This window comes from Panthera pardus, unplaced genomic scaffold (genome assembly GCF_024362965.1).
Source record: "Panthera pardus isolate Hobbes unplaced genomic scaffold, ASM2436296v1 HiC_scaffold_16, whole genome shotgun sequence".
NCBI classification, from domain to species: Eukaryota; Metazoa; Chordata; class Mammalia; order Carnivora; family Felidae; genus Panthera; species Panthera pardus.
Genome location: NW_026526721.1, coordinates 73,326,795 through 73,351,411, shown reverse-complemented (window position 1 = coordinate 73,351,411; position 24,617 = coordinate 73,326,795). Strand labels below are relative to the sequence as shown.

General features: G+C 49.8%; 1 protein-coding gene and 1 long non-coding RNA gene across 2 annotated transcripts in view; both read left to right on the top strand.

The window, feature by feature from the left end:
* LOC109266577 (uncharacterized) overlaps window positions 1-24,617 on the top strand; it is a 52,195-nt gene that overhangs the window by 5,339 nt on the left and 22,239 nt on the right. The gene's annotated exons all lie outside the window — the stretch shown is intronic.
* FAM43A (family with sequence similarity 43 member A) lies at window positions 7,256-10,658 on the top strand. Its single transcript, XM_019448790.2, has one exon. It carries the CDS (start codon window positions 8,442-8,444, stop codon window positions 9,738-9,740), a length of 1,299 nt encoding a protein of 432 aa, XP_019304335.2. The 5' UTR covers window positions 7,256-8,441; the 3' UTR covers window positions 9,741-10,658.

The window sequence follows — 24,617 nt, the reverse complement described above, 5'->3', positions numbered from 1 at the left end:
TAAGAAGAGGCAAGGAACGATGCTCCTTTCTTCTGGCCTCCAAAACTGTGAGAGGAAAAGTTTCTGTTGTTTTCACCCCCCTGTATACGGCGATTTGTTATGGCGGCTCTAGGAAACCAATATAGCCTCCTGCAGTCTCAGGACTGGAAGGGAATTTGCTTAGGTTACCTACTGGGAAGCCAGGGCCCAGACAGGGGCAGCATCTGGGACCCTCTGTGACTCAGGGCTAGGATATGGGTGTCTAAGCTCCGGTTGTCATCACAGCAAGTCCCTGCTCAGATGCCCCGTGACTCACCACAGCTTGGGAGACAGTGCCATTCAAGGCCCTCCAGAGTCCGGCCCTGAGCCAACTTGAACACCAAGAGCACAGGCTTCGGTGATCTTGGGCCAGTTTCTTAACTCCTCCCAGCCTCAGTCCTTCTTCTCTGTATAGTGAAGAGCGTATCATGGACCTCACAACACTCTTATGAGGATGAAACATCTGGATGGATCCAAAACATTTAGCACAGTGTCTGACACATAGTAGGTGCTCAGTATGCTTGAATTCCCTGCTTTGGGCCCAGTCGTTCAGAGCTCAGCAGTAACCACCCTCTGCATGGGCCATTTTCTCCCTCTGGACTGTCTTCTGTCTTTGCCCAAAGCAACCTGCCTGTCTTTCAGTGGAGCATGGAGCCCATTCCACCCCTCCCCCCTCACTAGAAGTTACCTTTTCCTCTGAGCCCCCAGTACTTTGTGTTAACAAAGCTCAGGTCACACTTATTTGCACCTATGTTTCACCTCCTACAGCATACCAAAAGTACCTTTCTGAATCAGTGGACTCAGAAGCTCCTTAAAGGTGAGACCGTATGCATTTCCACAGCACCTAGTGGGGAGAGGCCTGTGCATTAACATTTGTGACTGAATAGCTGTCACTTTGCCAGCTGATTTGCATAGCCTAGCTAAAGATGTGCCAGGCCCACATGCCCAGAGAGAAGTTCAAAAACAAGAGACAAAGGAAAACACAGGTTGCATAATAACCTTTCTCAGTGTGAAAACCTCCAAGCATTTACATACACGTTTAATTTCATCGGTACTTCTTTATGCTGTTCTCTGTAAAATAAGAACTGCCACATTTCTCATTGTTTTCCAAGTGAAAATCCCAGAGAGATTAAGGGCCACTGGGCAGAGCGGAGGAGCCCAATGGGCCACCAGACTCTCCTGGACCTGGGCGTGATCTTGACCGCTAGAGAGACCAAAGTCTCACTGTGTAGATCCCATGACAGTCTTGCTTGACTTTAACCTCTTTGGTGGCAGTGACAGCCAGTAACAAGGGGACTTTCCACTAAGGGATCCAGTGAGCAGCAGCTTAGTCAGGTCACAGGGAGAAGCGTTTGGTTGGTGAGAGCTGCACCTGCCCAGTCTACCAAATGAAGCCATGAGCCCCCAAAACATAGCCCTTCAGAGAAGGGGAGAGTAGCAGGACATGTGTTCTATACACTTGTGTATTTAAAGTCTCCAGCTTTATGGTTAGCCGAAGGAAAGTGCCCTGAATTGAGATTCAGGCCACGTGGGTCCTAATCTTGGCTTCACCGCTAAATAACAGCATAGCCATGTATATGCACTCTCAGGACCTCAGTTTCCTCATCTGTGAACCCAGGGAGGGGGTTGACTAGATCGTCCTGAAGGGCCCTTCCAGCTCTGACAGCCTGTGCATATGATAGTCCGATTGCTGTGAAAATAAACATGCGGTTAATGTTTGTTCATTCTACATACTGACTTGGAGGCAGGCATTGTGCTAGGAACTGAGGACAGGAGGATGAATCAAATACAGTTGCTGCCTTCCCAGAGCTCACGGTCCAGTATAGGAGGCAGAGTTAAAGACAATAAATTACGATAAGGCAAGTGCAAAGGTAGAGATACACATAAGGAGCGTGAAGAAGGAGTTAGGGAGGCCGGGCCCTTCTCCTGGATGAGATGGTAGCTGAGCTGGCTCTTTAGAAATGAGTAGGCATCAGCCAGGGGAGGGGACAGGAGAAGGTCGTTCCTGTTAGAATCACTTAAGCAGTGACACAAAGACAAGAAACAGTTTTGTCTTCGTGAGCATGGTGAGAAGCACAGGCCCTCCTCCATGGCTGGAGCAGAAATAAGGAGGCCCGGAGAAGTGGCGAATGAGGCGGGCAGGTGCCAGACCTGAAAATACCCATCTTACGCTGCGAAGCTGAGGCCGCAACGTGTGGTTGGTGGGAAGCCACTGAACGGTTATAATGAGAAGGGTCACCAGGTCAGATGTGTGGTTCGGCGTCAGTGTGAAGGGTGGGTTTGAGGGGGACAGGTCTCAAGAGAGACTTTCAAGCCTGGGGGAAAGGGGCGGGAGAAGGTGTGGATGCGCTCAGTGAGCGGGTTAGTTGGGACTGGCGCGTGGTTAACATCGCCCTGACTGCCATGGTTTTCTTGAGGAAGCACGGGTGCTGTGCTTGGCTCTGGTGGGGAGTGGGCAGCTTTGGAAGAGTGGTGAGGCCAGAGGGTGCCCACTGAGGAGACCGGGGGAGGAAACGGAATTAGGATAAGAGAAGAGATGGCGGGCTGGGAGGTGTATCGCTGCTGTAACAGATTAACCATAAACTTGGTGTAAATCAACATGGACTTCTAATTCTACAGGCTAGAACTCCAGTGCAGGTCTCACCAGGCTGGAACCAAGGTGTCATAGGCTCTCCTTTGTGGAAGCTCTAGGGCAGGATTTGTCCTGGCCTTTTCCAGTTTCTAGAGGCTGCCTGCACTCTTTGGCTTGTGGCCCCTCCCTCCATCTTCAAAGCCAGCAAGGGAGGGGTGGGTCCTTCTCACATCACAACACATCACTCTGATCCTCTCTCTGCTGTAAAAAAAAAGAAAAAAATGGAGATGAGATGCATATACCATAAGATTAACCATTTTAAGGTCAACAATTAAGTGATACTTAGGGCGTTCACAACGTTGTGCAACCACTACCTCTATGTAGTTCCAAAACATTTTCATCACCCCAGAAGGAAGCCCCATATCCATTAAACAGTCGTTCCCTATTCTTCTCTCTCCCCAGCCTCTGGCAAACACCAATCTGTGTTCTGTCACTATGGATTCACCTAATTCCCTATAGTTCATATAAATGAACTCCTTCAATATATCACCTCTTCTGTCTGGCTTCTTTCACTTAGCATAAAGGTTTTGAGGCCTCTGCTTTCACTTTGAAAGACCCTTAGAAGGGGGCGAAGGGAGGATAAGAAGCCACGAAGGAGCTGATAGTGGGAGAAATGAAGTGGGCCAGGGCAGGGTTCTCCAAACTTTAGTATGTATTCGATCACAGAGGAGTTTAAGCAGAGATTCTGATTTAAGGGAGCCAGAAATTGGCCCAGGGGATTCTGGTGCAGCTAGTGGGTGAGTCCACTATGTGAGGAATGCTCTTGTAGATCCTGGAGGTCTTGAGGAGGTTAAAGAATTGATATAATAAGAGTCAGAAATGAGGAGGGCTTAAGAGTCAGAGGCTGTAATCACACAGCAGGATTTTTGAAACTGGAGGATCCTTCAACCTGCTGAGCTCATCCCCGCCTTCAGGCCTGCACATCAGCTTAGCACAATGCCATCCAGATACATAGTTGTAAGTGTTCTAGTACCCACATTAAAGAGGTAAAAGGAAACAGGCAAAATTAATTTAATTTTATTAAAATTTTTTTTGATGTTTTATTTATTTTTGAGAGAGAGAGAGAGAAAGAGAGAGAGACCAAGTACGAGCGGGGGAGGGGCAGAGAGAGAGAGAGAGAGGGAGACACAAATCTGAAGCAGGCTCCAGGCTCTGAGCTGTCAGCACAGAGCCCGGCGCAGGGCCCAAACTCACAAACCACGAGATCGTGACCTGAGCTGAAGTCAGACGCTTAACCGACTGAGCCACGCAGGTGCCCCCAAAATTAATTTTAACTATATATTGTATTTAACTCAACCAAGCTAAAATATTAACATTCAATATATAATTACTATACAATTATTGAGATATTTTATATTATTTTTTTCCTAAGTCTTCAAAACCCAGTGTGTATTTCATACCTGCATCACATTTCAATTTGGACCAACTACATTTCAAGTGCTCAGTAGCCACATGTGGCTTGGGACTGCCTTATTGGTCAACACAGGCTAGAATGTTCCTGCATAGCTGACTCCATCTAGTTGAGATCTCTGCCCAGAGACACCTTCCCTGGCCATGCTGTCTGAAACCAATCACTGTCTGCTCCTAACACTGCTGGGTTGTTTTTTTTTTTTTTTTTTGCACTGAGACTTATCACTGTTTGATATTTTATTATTTGTTTGCTTATTATCTGCCTCCCTGTAGGATATAAATCCCATAAGGGCAAAGACTTGTTTGTCTTCTTTAATGCAATATCCCTAGCAAATACATCACATCCACCATAGACTGTCAACAAATGTTTGTTGAATGACTTGGAGGCTCCCAGATGAGTCATTTGCTGTCTCTGAAGCCAGCATTCATTTAGGGGGATGTTAGGGGAGGAGAACCGAGAGGGCGGATCATTACATAAGAATTAAGGTGGGAGAAAACCAGCCTGAAAGCTTTCTATGAGCTCAAAGTCTGACTGTCAGATGTCAAATTAGAGGCCAGGTTTCTTTCCAGCTCTGACTTGGCCGTGTGTTGATTCAACCACTGCCTTATCCGGTTCTATGAGAAACCATCCCACCGAGTGGCACTTCTGCCTGGTACCAGTAGATGGGGCAGCATCACACAAAAACAGTACAGTCTGTGGTCTGATGTAGTTTCTGACCTGTTTCCCAACCGACTCTGCTAATGTTTGCTTCTGGAGCTGTCCTGTGTCTCAGAACTGTGGTGTGGGCTCATAAATGGTGCCACCAGCTTTCCCCGCTGAAGAAACCCAGCCCCCAGCCTCTGTTGTGACCTGTGCTTTCTGAGGGGGTAGCCAGCTTCTTCACAAGGTGAGGCGGGCCCCAGAGGCTGGCCCACGCCCAGACCGGCAAGAGACAGCCTGGTCCTTCTCCTCCTGGGTCTGTGAGCACCAGCACCGAGTGTGACTCACACCTCAGAGTATTCACGTTTGCCTAGAACCTTTCTGTCCTCTCGAGGCTGAAAACAAACTTATTAAGAAGGAGGCCCAGGTGTGGCAGAGACCAGTCTGCAGGAGCAGCTCTGCCCAGAAACGATGCTCTAGCTGCCTCTGAAAAGCCTGGCCTGCCAGTGGGATCCTTCCCCTCATTGGGCCCCACTGGTCTCCCTGCTAACATGTGACTCCCAGTGGGCCCCTTGCAGGAGATGAGACAAGCCTTAGACCCCACCACTGGTCCTTCCTTGTCCTCCCTAAACCCATCTGACCCTTGGACCTCCGAGCAACCTGGAAGCGTTATCTGCTTGAACATGACATCTACTATTTCAGAGTTTAGGCTTCGAGATTATGGACCAGCTAAAGGTCACTTAACCCAGGTTAATTTGGTGTGTTTTTACCGGAATTTTTGGTTTGGAGCACATACAGTGTACTTCGTTGCCACTGCAAGATATTCCAGAACTTTGAGCAGAAGAGGAATTAACCTTGGCTTAAATGGCTTATTATAGTCCTAACTGGTTCATTCCAGCACCAGGCCTGGTATCCCTCCCTTAGCCCATTAATATAGCTGAGGAGTAAGGCATCACAGCTCTGGTCTAATGACACCCTGGGGCGAGTCAGCCATGAAAAAGCCATTCCATCCCTCAGAGACTAGGAGGGCCCCAAAAGCAGGATCAGGAAACTTTCTTTACTCACTGTTATAATCATTAAACTCCATCCCAATCTGCCCATGTGCATGCATTTTCATGTTCTGTAATTTCACTGTCCTCTATACCCAGAAAGCCCTTCAACTTTTCCCTGCTTGGAGCAATCCTGTTCATTCTTCAAACACCACCTTCTGTGGAGCCTTTTCTGATTTTTCTACTCATAACAAACCTTCTCTTCTTCCGGCTTCTCATAGTACTTTGAGTCTTTCTCAGGGCATTTAGCCCGCTCTGCCTTCTGGCTCACATGTATGTCTCATTCATTAGGTCAATGATCAAGTAGTGCCTATTTGTACTAGGCACTGGGGGATACAGGGTGCTCTCACAGTTTCAGTGGAAGCCCAGAGCTGGGTGGAATTTTTACATCCTTTATTGGACTGGGAGCTTCTTGGAGACAGGACCTGGGTCTGCTCCCAGCTAAGGGCTTGGCAGCAAAAAGTACTCGGAAAAGTTACATTGAAACTCAGCACCAATGACTCTGAGAAAATTGGGTTAGAATTCAAAGAAAAGTTAAAAGTTAACAAAGGTAGCTCCAGAGTATTTCCAGGAGGGGCTACAGTGGCTCTGAAATCAGCAGTGTTGACATGGAAGCCAGAGACATCTGAGATCCCCAGTGGATTGGGCCTGTGGGGTAAGAGGGTCCACTGTCCTCTTCCAGGACCAACTTGGGAGTTAGATGCAGGACCAGTCTGGACATTTATCACACATTCCAGCCTAAAGGTTTTTTTTGGCTTTGACTGAGCAGACCATGGAGGCAAGCAGGTTTTCTTGAGGGCCCAGAAATGAGTTACAAGCCAAGGGCCAAGCTGGTCAGATGATTAACACTACACTGTTTGGGTGGCACAAGAGAAAAGCATACTAATGTGAATGTCATTCTTTGTGGAGGGTGCCTGGTTATCAGATGCTGAAATAGAAAATGTCATTTGAATTTTTACCAGGAATTCTCATCCAAATTGTGTCAATGATGTAATAAAACTGAATGACCGGCCTACCAAAGTAAAGTGAGTTCTAACCACACACATAAGCATACTTAGAAATTGTATAGAGCTCAGAAAGCTGCTCTCCTCTGAGGCCTGAGAGCAAGAGCAGCCACTGCAAGGGATTGGGGTCAGGAAGCACTTTATTTATGCACTATATACCATATTGTTCACTCCAGCCACCCCATTATGTTCAATCTTGTTTTTCACTATCTGCTTGCCTGTGCAGAAAGAGCTCCAAATAGTAAAAGTCTCAGTGTTTTCTTTGCTTCTATTTCCTTTAACGAAATAAAATTGTGAAAAAAATATAATATTAAACAGCACCCAGTCATTCTCAGAGAGCTACCACACAAGGAAAGAACCACTATTTCCCCAACTTTTTTGCATAGTAAATTACTCTAAATTCCACCTTCCACCACTTCCCCCAGAAGTTTCGATGTAGACATAGGTTTATTTAGTGAGTTGCAATTCAGCCTGGGGGTGGAGTGCCAGAATACAAGTTGCTTTTCCCGAGGGGTAACCCCAGGTCTTGGCGATATCTGCAGATAAATGAGATGTTGGTAAATTTGAGATGTAATTGCGGGATTGGACCGGTTTCCCCTTTCCCTTGGCAAATGGCTGCAGCCAGGTCCCTTTAAGAGACCAGGAACCCGCCGGGCGTCCGAGCCCGAAACGCATCCTCTTCTCTGCTCCTCCCCTGTCCCCGCGCGCCGAATGGTTCGCGCCGGCCTATATTTACCCGAGATCTTCCTCCCAGACCGCAAGGATGTGAGGCTGGCCAGCCGGACACCGCTCGCAGCACGGGACGGGCACGCCGCACGGGCGGACAGCAGTCCGAGGGGACCTCGGGAGCGGAGTCGGACACCCCCGGAGGGAAGAAATGAGGTAGCGACCGTCCCCAGAGCCGACCATGCGCGCGCGCCGCCCTCGGCGCCCCGTGCTGCCCGGGTCGAGCCAGCCGGGACAGTGAGCCGGCCGAGCCCGAGTACCCCGCGTCCGGCCGGAGCGAAGATGCAGTGAGCCACAGCAGGAGTGCTGCGCCGGGCCCACCGCGGCCAGCGGGAGTAGCGTCTGACTGCACTTGGGGCAAGCAGCTGATTCTGGGACCAGCCCAGTCGAGGGACTCTCGGTCTTCCGCACTCCTTGGGGTGGGGGAGCACTGGCCCCTGGGCACACTCGCCATCCAGTTTCCGCAGCTTCTAGTCTCAGCCCAGGGGATTGTGTGTGTGTGCGTGAGAGAGAGAGAGAGAGAGCGCGCGGGGGAGTTCCACGTTCGCCCAGGAGTTCCTGCATATTCTCGCCCCGTCCCGGCTGCTTTGGCCGGGGTCCCCTCTCTTTGCACGCGCGCATTTTTTTCCCGTTCTACTCTCATTCCGTCTTTCCTTTTGCTTGCCTAAGACTCTTAGTCCTGGTCCTTGCCCGAGCTGGGGTAAATCTGTGCGCGCTCCCCCACCCCCCCGCCCCTCGCAGCTGAATATTTTCTTTCCATTAAAAATTTTTACCCATACCCTCTTCGTTGGGGTCCCCGAGCATTCTACTCTCTACCCACTTCTCTACCACTGGGCCACTCTCAGCAGAGTTTTATTTTTCTGTCTTGCCCGGGCCGAGCCCGGCCGGGGCGGGTGGCTCAGCTGGGCTCGCACCCGGCGCTCCGCCGCCGCCGCCCAGCTGCGCGGGGGCGCCCTCCGGAGATGCTGCCGTGGAAGAAGCACAAGTTCGAGCTGCTGGCCGAGGCGCCGCCACGGCAGGCGTCCAAGCCCAAGGGCTACGCGGTGAGCCTGCACTACTCCGCGCTCAGCTCGCTGGCGCGGGCGTGCCCCGAAGGCGCGCTCAGCCGGGTGGGCAGCATGTTCCGCTCCAAGCGCAAGAAGCTGCACATCACCAGCGAGGACCCCACTTACACCGTGCTCTACCTGGGCAATGCCACCACCATCCAGGCGCGCGGCGACGGCTGCACTGACCTAGCGGTGGGCAAGATCTGGAGCAAGAGCGAGGCGGGCCGTCAGGGCACCAAGATGAAGCTGACTGTGAGTGCGCAGGGCATCCGCATGGTGCACGCCGAGGAGCGCGCACTGCGCCGCCCGGGCCACCTCTACCTGCTGCACCGCGTTACCTATTGCGTGGCGGACGCTCGGCTGCCCAAGGTCTTCGCCTGGGTATACCGGCACGAGCTCAAGCACAAGGCGGTAATGCTGCGCTGCCACGCGGTGCTGGTGTCCAAGCCCGAGAAAGCGCAGGCCATGGCCCTGCTGCTCTACCAGACGTCGGCCAACGCACTCGCGGAATTTAAAAGGCTCAAGCGGCGGGACGATGCGCGTCACCAGCAGCAGGAGCTGGTGGGCGCGCACACCATCCCGCTAGTGCCGCTGCGCAAGCTGCTCCTGCATGGACCCTGCTGCTACAAGCCGCCGGTGGAACGCAGCCGCAGCGCGCCCAAGCTGGGCTCCATCACCGAGGACTTGCTCGGCGAACAGCAGGAGCAGGAGCTGCAGGAAGAAGAGGAAGAGGAGCACACCGAGGGCTGCCTGGAGGAGGAAGAGGAGGAGGAAGAGGACCGTGCTGAGGAGGAAGAGGACCGTGCTGGGGAGGAGGACCCGGCAGCGGAAGAGGCCGAGGCGCAGCGGGCGCTGGTGGTGGCCATGCACTTGGAATGCGGGGACTTGCTGGACACGCTGGAGAGTGGCCGCGAGGAGGCGCTAGGGGGTGGCGGGGACTCGGTGGGCCCCGGGGCTGGGCCGCCGCCTCTGCTGCTGGGCAGCGCCTCTGACGTGAAGGCCGAGCTGTCGCAGCTTATTAACGACCTTGGCGAGCTCAGCTTCGGCAACGACGTGCGCAGCCTGCAGGCCGACTTGCGGGTGACGCGCCTGCTGTCCGGCGAGAGCACCGGCAGCGAGAGCTCCATCGAAGGTGGGGGCCTGGACGCCTCCTCGGCCACCGCCGGGGACCGGTCGGGCCCTGACGACAGCGCGGGCCCAGAGGAGCCCCACTAGGGCTGAGATCCCAGCAGCCTCCTGCGCGTGCCCCTAGCGCCCCACCGTGACTCCCCACGGGTCTTTTCGACAACCTCCTTACCCGCAGTTCTCCTCCCCCCCTCCCCCATCCCACCGCCCCCCTCCCCAGAAGCGGGGAAATGGGACACTTGAGGCCCAGAGTTACCCTGCCCCTCTCCTTCGGCACATTTGGCTCTGTTTGAAGAGGTGAAGAGGGCCGAGGTTGTGGGTGGAGTCATGCGAGGGGGCAAACCCTGCACGGAAGGAGAGAGAGGCAGGGGTGAGGGAAGGGCCCGCTTGTTAGCTGGCCCGCTGGTTAGCAGTCCCACAGGCAAGAGGTGCCTGCCGGCCAGTTTCCTGTTTGTGGGGCAGCTGGGGCCTGAGGAGGAGGGGTTAATTTCCTCTCCACCCCACCGACCCGCCGGAATAACAGTAACTGGGAGCCGCCTAGCGCTGTCCTTGACATGTCATTAAAAAAAAAAAAAAATCTGCTCTCACAATGTTTGAGGCTCTAATGCCACCTCCTTGCCCCAGTCTTTTTGGTGCGAGAGCTTGGGTTGTTTACCTCAGACTCAGACCCTTGAAATTCTGCCAAATTCCTCAAATAACTGTTTAGGGGTGTTGGGGGGGGGTGGGGATGAAAGAAAGTTGCATTTTGTTTACAGTTAAAGACATCTAATATCTGAAAAAGGAGTTTTCCTTTCAAAACACACACTTTACTCCTGCTCAAAAGATCTCCCTCCATGATACTGTGTAAAATATTTTGCACTGTTGTGAAGTATTTTTGACATTTTTTTTTGTACATAACTGTGTTCTCAGAGCTAAATGTTTATATCTTTTGCTGTGCAAAAGGGACATGTAAAATGTTGTTCAGTTGTACATACAGAAATGTGTATAAAACATTTTGTTATTTTTTAAGAGTAGCCCTGCTCTGGTTCTGTTTGCACATCCAGCGGCGAGAGAATAAAGAGGACAATGTAACAGAACAGGTGAGCGTCTGCTGAAAATGCCTGGGCCCTTGGGCTGATAGAGGATCTGTCCATCTCTGGGATGGTGTGGTAGGACAGGGTTCGGCCTTTGCAGTGCTTGGAGGTGACTGGAGAAGGGGAACCCACTGTTTGATAGTCTGGGGTCTTTGTGGCCCTCCACTATGGGGGGTGCCATGGCTGGTGACAGCCCTGGCCTTCTCCTTGAGTGTATCCTCCCGTATTCTTCACTCAGTGAGTTGTGGGGGTGTGGGCCTTTTCTGGTCTCTCTGAGTTAATTCTTGGAGATGCAAGGTGAGTTCTGGACCTCGTTCCCAGACTTGTGAAGTTATTTAGGGACGGAGTGACTTTCAGGGTCTTCTGAGGTTTTACCACCTTCTTCTGTGGGTCACCTATTCCTTTACAAACAGCTCAAGGGACTTTAAAGATCGACTGGAGACCTGAAGAAAGTGTCCATGGGGCTCTGTGAGGAGTGGGACCGTCACTGTTTTCCCTGGGAGGAAAATCAAGGACAGAGGGAGGGAGGTTGGTAAGTTCCGATCATGGCGTGAATGAGTCATGGCACAGGTGGGGCTGGTGGGGAGGCCGGCGGAAGAACCTATTTCCTTCCCTTCTACAACCCAGCGTGACCCAGAGGGGGAATGGTGTGGAGGTCAAGGCAGACAAGAACTGTCAGAGCTGTGTGTGTGTTTGTCTCCGGCTTTTCAGGCTTTCTGTGTGCTTGTTTCTGTTGTAAACTCCAAACAGATGTCTCTGGCTTGGCTACACCCGATCAGCTGGAAGTTGTAATAAGAAGCTGCCTAAACTGTGCCTTCCTCAAATTATGTTTTCCCTTCGCCCCTTTGGGCTCTGTTTCCTGTGTTGCAGAAATGGATCCCACTCTTGGCCTTCCCTGCTGTCCTGAGGCCGCTGCTTTGTTTTCATCATAATTATGTCTCTTTTTTTTAATGTTTTATTCATTTTTGAGACAGAGTACGAGCGGGGGAGGGGCAGAGAGAGAGGGAGACACAGAATCCGAAGCAGGCTCCAGGCTCCATGCTGTCAGTGCAGAGCCCGACATGGGGCTTGAACTCATGAACCACAAGATCATGACCTGAACCGAAGTCGGACGCTTAACCGACTGAGCCACCCAGGTGCCCCAAATCATAATTCTGTCTTGAGCAGCTAGACACAGAGATCCTGAGGAGGGTGGAATTTGTTGAAACCATAGAGGAAGGGAGGGTGAAAGACTTTCTTATTAATTGATAGGAGTGGTTCAGGCATAAGATCAGCTTTAGAAATGAAAAGAAAGGGGTGGGTGGGTGGGAAATAACTAAAAGACACTCAGAATCACTTCTTAAGGGCATCAGGATAAGGTCCAGGCCTTTGAATCTGTTATATTTTGGTTCGCTTGAGTCCCTACCCCTCTCCCCACAAACCTCAGATGCACATCACTGCATGACATTTAAAACCCCCAGGTGGAGAGAGGTCAGGAAAGTCAGATCCCACCCTCCCCAGATGCTCACAGTGTGCCTTCCATACAGCTCTCAGCTGACTGGCAGGCAGCTTGTGTGGCCCATCACTATCCTGCATGACTAGATTTCACATTTCAAATTATTTTCACACATTGCCAAGTCCCTCTGCTCTTTGAACCAGATGCAACATTAAACAGGGTGAAGACCATATGGCTAATACTTGGTGGTGGCGCAGGGTCTGTGTGTCTTCATTCTTAACCAATTTATGTGGCTAGTGACAATGCCAGGGTTGGCTTTTGCCTGTGATTGATGGGGGTATGGCGACTGGCCGGAAAGTTCAGAGAAATGACCTTTAAACCAACGCCGTCAATAAATATAAGGCAACTGTCTCCTTAAAGTCTAATTTTTCCACTTGTCTGATTTATAAATAGGGAAGGGGGGTTAGGGGCTGAGGAAGGAGGAAGGAGAAAATAAGAAAACTGCAAAAGAACTGGCTCCCTCCCTCCCTCCCTCTGGGTGCCCTCCCCTTCCCTCCTTCCTCCCCTCTACTTTTTGGCTTTTATCCCCACTGCACCCCACAGCACTCTGGCTGATGTAATTCTAGAAGAGATGCGAAGGTGATACATGATTCGCCTCTTCTTACATCTCGGTCTTCCAGGGATGATATCACTAGTGTAAGAAGAGAAGTTTGAATGCAGAAAACAAAAACTGAACACTAATTTGCTCCTGACACTCGGAGAGAAAAGAGGGTTGTGACCAAAGCAAAACCAAGTACTTAGATGAAACGCATGTCCCAGAGAGCACCTGAGGTGTGGTTGACTCGCCACATTTACCCTCTTTCCTCCTGGCAAGGCGAGGCTCGCCTTTCTCCTTTGCGTCACCTGACGGCACTTTAAATGCAGTGAGACGCTTGGCACATTCTTCCCCAGCCTAAGAAATCCTCGGTGTCCAACAATGCACCATTGACCTGGAGAAAAACGAAGTGACTTCCGGGTGGCAAGAGCCTCCGTTGCAGGATGGCATTGTCCGCAGAGGAGACATTCAATTGCAAAAACATCATCCCCTGTTCATCTGTACGGTTTCTTTTGTGTGTTGATGGGGAGCGAGGGAGAGGTAGGACCCAGCAAAATAAACAATAGTATTACCTACCCTCTCAACGATTAGAGTTTCAGAGAACACCCACTCTGCACACATGCGTCCTCCCCCCTCCTGAAAGCAGACCTCCCCCCCACTGCCCCCACAGTCAGCAGGACAGATTTTAAACAAATTAGAAGGGCCTGTTATACTAAGAAAGCACGGTTCCCTCCCAGGGACAGAGTTGCTTTCAAGGGCCCTGCTCCTGAAAGGAGAGAGGACTGGCTGGTAGAATCCACCCCTGGCACCACTCCAGAGATGGAAAAACCTCACAGGAGTCACCAAGGATCTCGAGAAACGTAAAAAATTCTATTAGGAGCAAGTTGCCCTCGTTTCTAGGAGGATTTAGTAATCTAATAAGCAGAACTCTTTCCTCCATGTGGTATGCATCAGTGGTCCTCGAATCTGCTGGCGAGCGATGCATGACAGAGCTGGGAGTGTGTGTGGACCGGGCACCTGGGAGCCACATCTGACACGCGGGAGACTACTCAGGGCTCCAGAAGGGCCAGGAGGCCACGCGGGCCAGGGCACTCTGTACTCTGGACACCAGGTTTTTCCACACGTGGCCACATCTGGATCTGGCTTTATTGTCCGCTGGGGCCTTTGCTGCTCCTGCTGGCTCATCAGTGTTCACAGGCCACAGTGTGCCTGAGGCCAGCCAGGCCACCCTCCCAACCCCCCCCCCCCCCCATCTGCTCTGAGGTGACCCAATTTGAGCAGCCCTGACTAACCACTGTTTTGGTGGCTTGAATGACTGGGTGGCCCCGGAGCTTGGCACCCATTCCTTCCCTTCTCTAGGTCTGTGTAATGGCACCAGCAATGGTCCGTGTTTTTGACCTGCATGGAGGGTGGCCCTTCTGATGCGTCCTCTGATGCTTCCCCTCTTCATCTCTCCTGTAATGCGTCATTTCCTCCTGTAATGCATCACTTCTCTCTGGCTTCTTCTACTGCCCAGCTCCCCACCTGATCCTGTCTTCATTTCTCCCCCTGCCCGCAAGCCAAGCTCAGACCTTAAATCAAAGCTAAAAGGGAAGAAAGCCCAAACTTTAAGGGACAGACAAATCAAACACATAGTCATCGGTCAGTACCAATCCTGCAGTCCCTGGGCATGCTCTGGCCCTGTCCCCCACTTACAGATGAACAGACTGAGCCATAGAGGGGTGAGGTCATGCCCAAGGTTACACAGGAGGGATGAAGAACCAGGGGTCCAGACTCTGAAACCCGTGCTCTTTTCATGCTCCTCCAGTGTTAATGGCTTATAACCAGAGTTTTGGTTTTGGGATGGCAGAAACTGGCTGTTGAATTTTTCTTTGATTCCCCCTTTCTTTTGTACCTCTACATTCCATCCATGGTAGAGGCTTGAGGATAAGTATTTGCCATGCCACTCATCAACATGCCTCCTTCTGCCACCAAGTGTGAATGAATATCTACTAGCTGCATGATGCTGGAGGTAGAGAGGGCGGGTGATGTCTTCCTGGCAACAATGCTCCTGGTGGGTGGGGTGGTGGCCCCCAGAGGAACCTGGTCTCCTCTTGCTTCTACTCTGAGATTGGGTCTGGCAAGATCTCACCCTAGAAGAGCAGGTCTAGTTTGGTGGGGGCGGGGGGGGGGGGGGAGCTCTTTCCATTGCATCACGATTATGAATCATCTGTATCCTTCCTGGTTGGCTGAATACTCCAAGGACAGGCATGTGTTTTTAGGCATCTCTGATTCACCAAACTCAGCACAGAGCCTTGTGCCTAGTTAGTACTCAGGAAATGCTAAGGAGGAAAGGAGTGATTCTACTTCAGGCTAGGAGAATAGGTCTGATAAAGCTCAAGGCTATTACCTGGATAGAGGAGTCAAGCTTTTAAGGACATATGTTTATAAAAAGGGAAGTTTGGGGTTCAACTGACCCAAGATTTTCCTTAGAACTTCCCTGATCTTCCTAGGGAGGGGTGGTTCTGGTTTGGAGAAGGATGGTTTATTTGGAATCGGCTCTGGATGGAATTGGAGTCCCATTCCTGCTCATCTCAGCCCCAAGGTTATGGCCCCAATCCCTCTAATCTGAGTCAAATGAAGGCCCAAATAATGTGGTACAGCAGAAAGCCTGCAGGAAGAGCCTCAGATCCAGGCCTCGAAGTGACTTGGAATCCCTTCTCATTGACCTACTCAAGTCACTTCCCCCCACTAGCCTCAGGATCCTCATGAGTAAAGTGGATAGGTTCGATTATATGATAGCAAGACTTTCAGCATTAATGTCCTGAATTGAAGAAGGAGCAAAGGCTAAGGTCAAGTGTGTTTCTGCCTTCCTCCATTCCCTAGTGAGACAGAATAGAAGAAACCCCTGATCTGGAGCTCTGGGAAACAGGGCTCATCTTTAGGACACATTGTGGCTTGGACCCTCCACTGGAGTTTAACTTGGAGGTCTTCTTGGCTAAAGCAGAGCAGGGATTGCTTGTGAGGCAGCCCTTTCACTACCCCAAAACTTAGAGGCAACAGTGGGTCCTAAAATGGGGACTGACATTGAATCTAAAGGCCAGTAGGGCCAGGTGACGGATCATAAAAGGACTTGCCTGAAATCGATCACTCGGCAAGATGGGGCCAGAATACAGGTCTCCTGAATCCAAGTCCTCTACTCTTTTCCTTGTGTCTTTCGGGTTAAGTTCATTTGGAAGCAACCCGGCCACTGTCAAGAGAAACCTGGCAGAGCCCAGGCATCTGATCAAAGGCCATAAGGGCACCTGGCATCAGTGTTTGCTCTCCTAACAATGGAGAACAGGACCCACTTGCAGCAAGTCTGGGAATAAGAGGGAGTTGATAACCTGGGGCATGCTTCCCCACCTCCCCCTTGTGGTAGGCTACTTCCTGCTCCAGGACCCACCCCAATTCCAGATTCTCCTCCTAGGACAATTTCTTCTTAGCTGCCTTTCGGGGATTCTCCCTCCCCTCTGTTCCAGGACTGGCCAACAATCAACTCAAGGGGTCACCGGCTCACTCCAAGATCTCCTCCCCTCCTTAGCCCTGCAAGTCTGAGAGCCAGACAGAACACTACTCCTCCAGCTCAGTCCCTTCCTTTTGCAGATGAGGAGACTGGGGCCCAGGAAAAGGAAGGGACTTGTCCACGTGTCACAGGTTGCTGATAGTAGAGCCAGGATTAGAACTCAGGCTCCTACTTTCCCCCAGTCTCCTTCCAAGACACCACACTGCCCTCTTTCAGAAACTCTCAACAGTCATATGGGGAGCCCCCTTCCTTGGTACCATGGGCCAGTTGTGTGTCTGTGAAGTGCAGCGTTCCCTTCTTTTCTGCAAGTGGTAAGGTTTGCAATTTTGCCCCCAAGCTATTGTTCCTCAGCCTACAGTGGATGTCTCTTACCTAAATGGCCTTCTGAGGGAACTGACATTTTAATATGGGACTCTTGAACACTTAAAGACTTTGAGCAGTAAAACGTCAAATAATAAGGGTATTTGGGGCACCATGATGGGAGGAGGCAGGAAGAAATATTGTGGTGCTGGGAGTACCTCTCCTCACACTACAGATGTCCTCCTGACATAAGCCATATTCCTGAAGTTTCCACTCTTGCAGCTGAACTCTTACACAGAGAAAGAGAAAGTGGTATTTCCAAGGTCATGTGAGTTCAAGGAAGGAGGGTGCGTAGGGCCACAGGGTCCCGCATCAGCACACTCTCAGTTCTGTGTTCCAGTTCAAGGCTTGCAAATGATTCCCAGGTACCATTTACAGATCTGCAAGACCATCATTGGTTCCTTATTTATGACTGTTGTCTGTCCTCCCCTCGGCCTCCTCTGTAGAGAAACTTGTCTTTTTAAAAAAATGTTTATTTATTTTTGAGAGAGAGAGAGAGAGAGAGAGTACAAGTGGGGGGGGGAGGGGGGAGGAGCGGAGAGGGAGGGACAGAGAGAGAATCCTAAGCAGACTCTGCATTGTCAGCGCGGAACTTGATGCAGGGCTCCAACTCGTGAACTGTAAGATGGTGACCTGAGCCGAGATCAAGAGTTGGCCACTTAACATCCTGAGCCACCCAGGCGCCCCTGCAGAGAAACTTATCTTAGCCTTTGCCTGCCCACCTGCCCCCAGTGCCCCCAAATCCCAGGGAAAACTGTTCACCACCTGGTTTCCAGTAGAGGAGCACATCTCTTTAAAAGAGCACCACAACATTAGGTGCTCCTGTTTGTGCTTAGACCAAACGACATTGCTTGTTCAAAGAGATGCGTAGACACGCCAAGGTGTAGAGGCCCTTCCCCTCATATCTACAGCAGTCGTTGCCAATGAGGAAAGCTCCCAGAGTCCGTGGCTGGTCAGACGTGTTTGGACATGTTCACACTGCTGAAGTCAAAAGAGGTTTTAGTCTTACACTGTTATTTTCACCATTCCATTCCTTTGACCCAGGTCTTAGCAAATGTCCAGTATTAACTGATGGATGTGGGACTGGGTGCCTAGGGTGGATGACAGGCAGTATTCCTGTGGGTGAGTCTGTAAGGTATGGCTCAGAGAGAACTGGGCTTGAGATCCAGTTCCAGCGCTGGTTTTCCTGTACGGTAGCTCTATGACCTTGTGCAAATCTCCTTTGGGGCCAGTTCTTTCTGTGAAATGGAGATAGTAATATTTAAACTTTCTCTCCGATTCTTTTGAGGCTGAAAATCTAAAAATTGGATGAGCGAATGCTTTGTCAAGGGTAGTGCAGGAAAGGAGTGGTTGCTGTTGGAATATTCAGATTGAAATAACACAGTTGGGATGAATGAGGCTCAGTGGGGCTCCCTCATAGTGTGAATGTGTCATGGGCAGGAACATTTTCCATGAGGCATATTCCAGGACCCAAGGAGGGAAAACAGGCAAAAACGAGAAGTAATCTATTAAGAATAGGAAACAGTAGGTGGGTATCTAAATGGCATGCTTTATGTGGAAAGATTATGGGCTAACTTTCCGTCTGAAGCTCTAGATATCCCCATGTACTATGTGGCTCTGTCTCCAACCCAATCTCTTCCATCAGGTGTCGCAGGAGAGCATGGCAGCCTCTTGTGTTCTCTGGCGGGATTTGTATTTGTTCTTTGTAATGGGGTTCATTTTGTCAGCATGTGATTATCAGCCCAGATCACTATTTCTACTGTGATTAGTGTTTTATATTCAGGCGCATGCATGTACTCACACACACACACCCTTTCCCAAAACCTTCCCACAAATATTTGCAATCGTAATTTAATTCACCTCTCAGACAGATGTTTCTGAAATGGACACAGTCCTCTTAAAGTAATTCTTTAGACTGTTTTGTAGAAATGTAGAGATTCTAGGTTTTTACTGAACACACTCTATATAGCTAGAGTACACACGGGAATACTTAGGATCCTCTTGTCCTAATAGAACCGTGGTGTGTGTGTGTGCGTGCGTGTGTGTGTGTGTGTGTGCGTGTGTGTGTGTGTGTGTGTGTGTGTGTTTGTTCCTGTGGGTATGCCTGGGACTGTGCTCAAGGGTGAATATGAGCTGTACTGTAAACTCGAGTTGTTGTGGTTGGCATAAGTGTGAAATGATCAGTGAAAACTCATAGCGCAATGAGAGAGCTATGCTGATCCTCCCAGATTTCTGCCAAGAAAAACTTCAAATCACATCACCCTTTCCTTTCCATTGTACTCTGAGTTTTGCTTTTTGTTTGTTTTTAATCTTAAAAGGTCCTTAACCTAACAGAAATCACCAATTTCCTTTGAGAATACTCTATATTGCTGGAGACCGTGATCCAAAGAAGCCTACTGCCGGGATGGCCGTCGATTCTGGTTTGCTCAGGATGGTCCCAGTTATGGCTGAGGTCATCACATAATTATAGCAGAGCCACCTTTCACTTTCAAGGTGTCCTAGTTTGGATGATAAATGATATAGTTTCCCAACCTAATACCTAGGTAATTTTGACCTTAACCTTCACATGTCTTCATTAATTCATTCCTGTTCTCACCCTCACTGAAGAAACATTTATAATGTATCTACCGTGTGCATTTATAATGCACCTACTGTGTGCCAAGCACTGTGCTGGTTGTGGGGGTGTGGTGGGGGAGTATGAGGTGGGGGGTGGGGGAGGGAAACAAGAAGGAAGTAAGGACTGAAACTAGAGCTGTCCTTGCCCTCATGGAGCTTAGAATCCAGTGGAAAAGACCAAAATATGTGGTATCTATCCATCATAAAAATGTACACAGTTTATGTGTATAGTAAACACAGAGAAGGGGTAGCCAACCCATCTCAATCCATTCAAGGGAGGGAGGTAGTCATAGAGGGCCTCACAAAAGAGATGATCATCCTCTTCAACCATCAAAGTGGTCTCCTCAAAAGCTCTGACTGAATCATAAAACCTTGCCTGATCTAGGTTCTAGAAGAAGCATTGTTTATTAGAATATTTTTTTTGGAGGGGGGAGGTGGTTGGAGGATGTGTTTGAAAATCTCCTACTTGCAACCTCTCCCCAACCCTGTACTTCTATTTTTTTAAATTTTTATTTTAGAGAGAGAAAGGGAGAGCGAGACAGAGAGACAGAGAGAGAGCATGCACGGGAAGAGGGGAAAGGGTCAGAGGGAGAGAGAGAATTTTAAGCAGGCATCGTGCTCAGCATGGAGCCTGACATGGGGCTCGATCCCATGACCCTGGGATCATAACTTGATTGAGCTGAAATCAAGAGACGGACACTCAACTGACTGAGCCACCCAGGCACCCCTAGCCCTGTACTTCAAAGGCCAATTCAGAAGAATATTTGGGTTTTCTTTCTCATTTGTCCATTTCCTGATCCATGAACTTGGCAACCAGAAATAATAGAATATGGTGGGTATAATTGAATAAGGTAAAGAATGCTAGCTGCTTTAACAAATCCCATACTCTCACTGGCTTCACATCGTAAGAGTTTATCACATGCAATGTTCTGAATGAATAGCCTTGGTTGTTAAACAGTCATTCAGGGGCCTAGACTCTGTCTGCATTGTGGCTCCACCATTTTCTAGAGCAGGAATTGTGGCCCAGATTGGGCCTGCTGACTGTTTTTGTGTATGAAGTTTCATTGGAACACAATCTCGCTCATTCATTTACCTATTGTTTATGGCGTGTTTGTATTACAACACAGTTGAATAGTTGCAACAAAGACCACATAGCCCACAAGCCTAAAATATTTGCTCTCTGGCCCATTACAGAAAACGTTTGCTGACCCTACCCCAGTACCTCAGAATTCTCTCTGGGTCTTCTGCTTCTACTGGACAATATCCTCCATTGGATAGAGAAAGAGCGTGCATGATCTTTTGGAGATTTTAACGGGCGGGCCCAGAAGTGACACACACAACTTCTGACCACGTTCCATTGGCCACAGCTCAGCTCACGGCTCCATGTAACTGCAAAAGCAGCTGGACAATGCAGTCTAGCGGTGTGCTCAGAGGGAAATGGGCTTGGGCAAGACGTGTATACGGTCTCTGCAACAGATTCTTCGTCTTATGACCACAGGCCCAGGTTTATTTGAGCTAAGACCTTGGGGGGGATTAAGGGGGTATCATTATTTATAAGGGTTAGTGAAGGCATGCATCATTCAGTTGGCACCTGGTCCTAAGGGCCACTTTGCATAGCTCAGGACCCAGAATTCAAGTAACTTTTTAGAAACAGATGCTGCAAACATTCGCGCAAGACTAAATGAAATGTCTGAGGTGGGCTGCCTCCTCCCTCAGGAGTCTGCAAATTCCTGCTGTCTTTGGGAGCAGACCTTTCTTTCTCCAGAGACAGCCCAGGTGGAGGGGCAGCTCTGGTTCTTGAAAAGTTCTATGATTTGTCTCCCGGCAACACCGCCCTGTGAGGCTGCACAGAGCTCAGTCTTCCCCAGTGTGAAGGGGGCAGATCAGAAGCCCTGCCAGAAGGGTCCTGTTCCGCTTGCTTTTGGCCACTTGCGGGGAGATGTCTGTGTTCTTCTCTCCCACCGAGGGCTCAGCTCTTCCCACAAGCGAGCCCAGACACCAGGGAGAGGGACAGCTCTGATTGTGATCGCTGTGTGTCCTGGGAAGGGCCGAAGTGAATTCGGAGCCCCAGCCAGAGGTCTGATAGAGGTCCCACTGTCTCCTGTCAGAAACGTCTTTACCAGCCAGCCACGTCTGCATACTGGCCCAGAGGGTGGGCAGGATAGGGGAACTTTTACTTTATAGTTTATACTACACTGTACTGGTGGAACTGTTGATTTGGTTTATTAGCATGTTACATTTACAATACCCTAATTTAATTTTAAAATAAAGAACTGTAGGGGCGCCTGGGTGGCTCAGTCGGTTGGGCGTCCGACTTCGGCTCAGGTCATGATCTCACAGTCCGTGAGTTCGAGCCCCGTGTCAGGCTCTGTGCTGATGACTCAGAGCCTGGAGCCTGTTTCAGATTCTGTGTCTCCCTCTCTCTCTGACCTTCCCCCATTCATGCTCTGTCTCTCTCTGTCTCAAAAAAATGAATAAACGTTAAAAAATTTTTTTAAATAAAATAAAGAACTGTATAATGCAGTTTAGAAATATTTTAATTCAAAATGGTATTTAAAACTGTTTTTTTTAATGCTTATTTATTTTTGAGAGAGAGGGGGAGAGAGAGTGGGAGCAGGGGATGGGCAGAAAGAGAGGGAGACACAGAATCTGAAGCAGGCTCCAGGTTCTGTGCTGACAGCTCATGGGGCTTGAACTCACGAACCATGAGATAATGACTTGAGCCGAAGTCGGAGGCTTAACTGACCGAGCCACCCAGCTGCCCCTCAAAACAGTACTTTAAAAAAGCCTCCTGGTACCTAACAGGATTTTTACTGGTTTTTTTTTTTTTACTGGAAATTTACTGTTACAGGTGTTAATGGAATATGGCATTACTTTCTTTGTTTTTATTCTTTGGTAAGTTTAGGGATAAACCTGCAAACTGTTAAATCTGTTAAACCTGTTAAAATAAATGTGCTATTATCAAGGGAAAAAAGGGAAGAAAGAAAAGAAGGAAGGAAGAAAAGAAAGAGGAAAACAAAGGCAGTAAGTTATGTCTTTTCTGGAGGTAACCACCATGAGGGAGAAGTGCAGGATTCCAACTCGGGGGCCTGGGTTCGCACCCCATTTTGGGGTTTGCACCCTGTTCCTGTGTTTGTGCCCCATTCTGTAAGGCTCCCTGTGTGACACACCACAAAGAAGTTCAATTTTCTGAGGCCCAGTGCCCTCGTTTGTAAACAGGGATCATTCTGCTACCTTATGGTATTGTGCAATTCAAAGAACATCGTGACTATAAGCCACTTTTTATGGCAAAGTGTGATACAAGCGTGAGGAATTTTCATTGCCGTCCTCTTGGAGGGACCTGAAGGGCAGGCTTGGGTTGGGTCTCAGGCGAGTTGGGAGTGTGGCTGAGGCAGCTTCGGGCCACATGGCAGCTGAGTCTTCTCAGCCCTTCTCTAGTTCCTTCCAGGGAGGCTGTTTCCCCCTAACTTCTTGAGGATGGAGACCCAGTATTTCCCCAGGATCTGCACTACAGCAGGCCAGACCCTGGCCTGGGGTGGCCCCACCACGAACTGTCCCCGTGGGAGGCGTGTCTGGCCACGATCCAACCCTGTCCCCTGCCCTTGTGTTTCGGTGGTACTTAAATAACTTATAGAGGACATTCTCAGCCACTTTCTTTCCTGATGCCCATAACGACTCAGGTAGGCAGGCAGGGAAGCATCGGTAACTCAATTTTTAGATGAGAGATCTGGGGATGAAAGAGTAGAATGGAGTAGAAAGGAAGACTGCTGACAAGTGTTTAGTACCTACTGTATGCAAGGCAAAGTGCTGGGCACTCCAAGTGCAGGCATCTCCTGGTGGCGGAGTAAGTAATGGGCAGATCTGGGACCGCAGTCCAGATTCTGAGTGTGCTGTAACACAGAATGTCACAGGACAGAGGGATTAGGGGCAAGGGATACTAGGGGGCTAGTGGGTAGACAGGCAACAGAAGGGCCGCTGGGGGTGGGGAGGGGAGGTGGGCAGCTGGCAAGTAAGAGGTTGTGGGTGGGGTTGGGGCCATAGTTCCCAGTATGTGGCAGTCATCAAAGTGCCCAAATAAATAAAGGTTTGCAATTACAGAGAGACGTGGGTTTGGGAATCACCCAGCAGCAGGGCCCAGATGTTAATTAAGCCTAAGATAGGTTATTATCTCCCTCCATTGGACCGAACAGAGGGAAACTGATGCAGATGGCAGGTTGGGGACTTGCCCATGTGGCAGTTATGTGTTATTATTTCTGGTTTTTAAGAGGCACCCAACCCGGGGCTTTGGGGCACAGCTGAGGGGGAAGGCCACTTTTAAGTGCTAGTCACTGAGGACATTTCCCACTCCTCCCTCACAGTTAAAGAAGGGCCTGGCCAGGCACTCAGCATTTGCCCTATGGCTTTCTGGAGCCACCTGACTTGTGTTCCCACACTGGGGCCGCCCCAGATCCAGAGAACAGAGTGTGAGGTGCAGAGCGTAAAAACCCTGAAGGCTGTTCCATCCTGAACATCTCAGTGCAGTTAGGCAGGGGAGGTATTAAAATATTTAACAACAGGCGTGGCAAATTCACCCACACATCTGAATGGACATTAGCCATAGCACTGACCTAGCACAAATCCCGGGGGGCGCCTGTTGGGCCAGGTGTTCACTCTTTGATCGCTGGGTCTTGGACAGGTGTGTGTTTCAGGGGGGTGTCCAGAGGAAGAGCCTAGGTGGCCAGGGTGACATGAGAAGGAATGCCGCAGGGAAGCTGGGTTCAGTGACTGCTTACTAACAGATAAGGAAACAATTCAACATTTCACCAATCTGTATGGCTGGATTAGCAGAATGTCAACCATGAGAAGAGCACTTTTTGAAAAATTTGTAAATTGATTTACAAATATCAAAGCTTTTACAATAATAACAATATTTCCTTATTAATAATGATATTTAGTACCTTCACAGAGGCACCATTGGGCTTTGTTGTTATGCCTCTTTTTTTTTAAGTTTACTTATTTATTTTGAGAGAGTAAGCAAGGAACCCTGATGTGGGGCTCAATCTCATGAACCATGAGATCATGACCTGAGCTGAAATCAAGAGTTGGACACTCTACTGACTGAGCCATCCAGGTGCCCCTATCCTGCCTATTTTCTAACGGGCTGACTTCCTAATACCAAGAAGATGTTTCTGATTTGCTAGTCCGTGGACTGGGGACCTCATCTAACTCTTGCTTTTGGGGTGGTGGGAGAAGGGTCACTCTTTTGTACCCAGTATCTTCTACCAGTAGGGGTTTTTACACTGTTGCAAGATAGGACAGTCACCTGTACGTTGGTCATCTGGCCATCTGTTCCTGCCTATCTTTG

Bases quoted from the DNA above. Each gene is read 5' to 3' on its own strand.
- FAM43A (XM_019448790.2), top strand. From the start codon at position 8,442: ATGCTGCCGTGGAAGAAGCACAAGTTCGAGCTGCTGGCCGAGGCGCCG.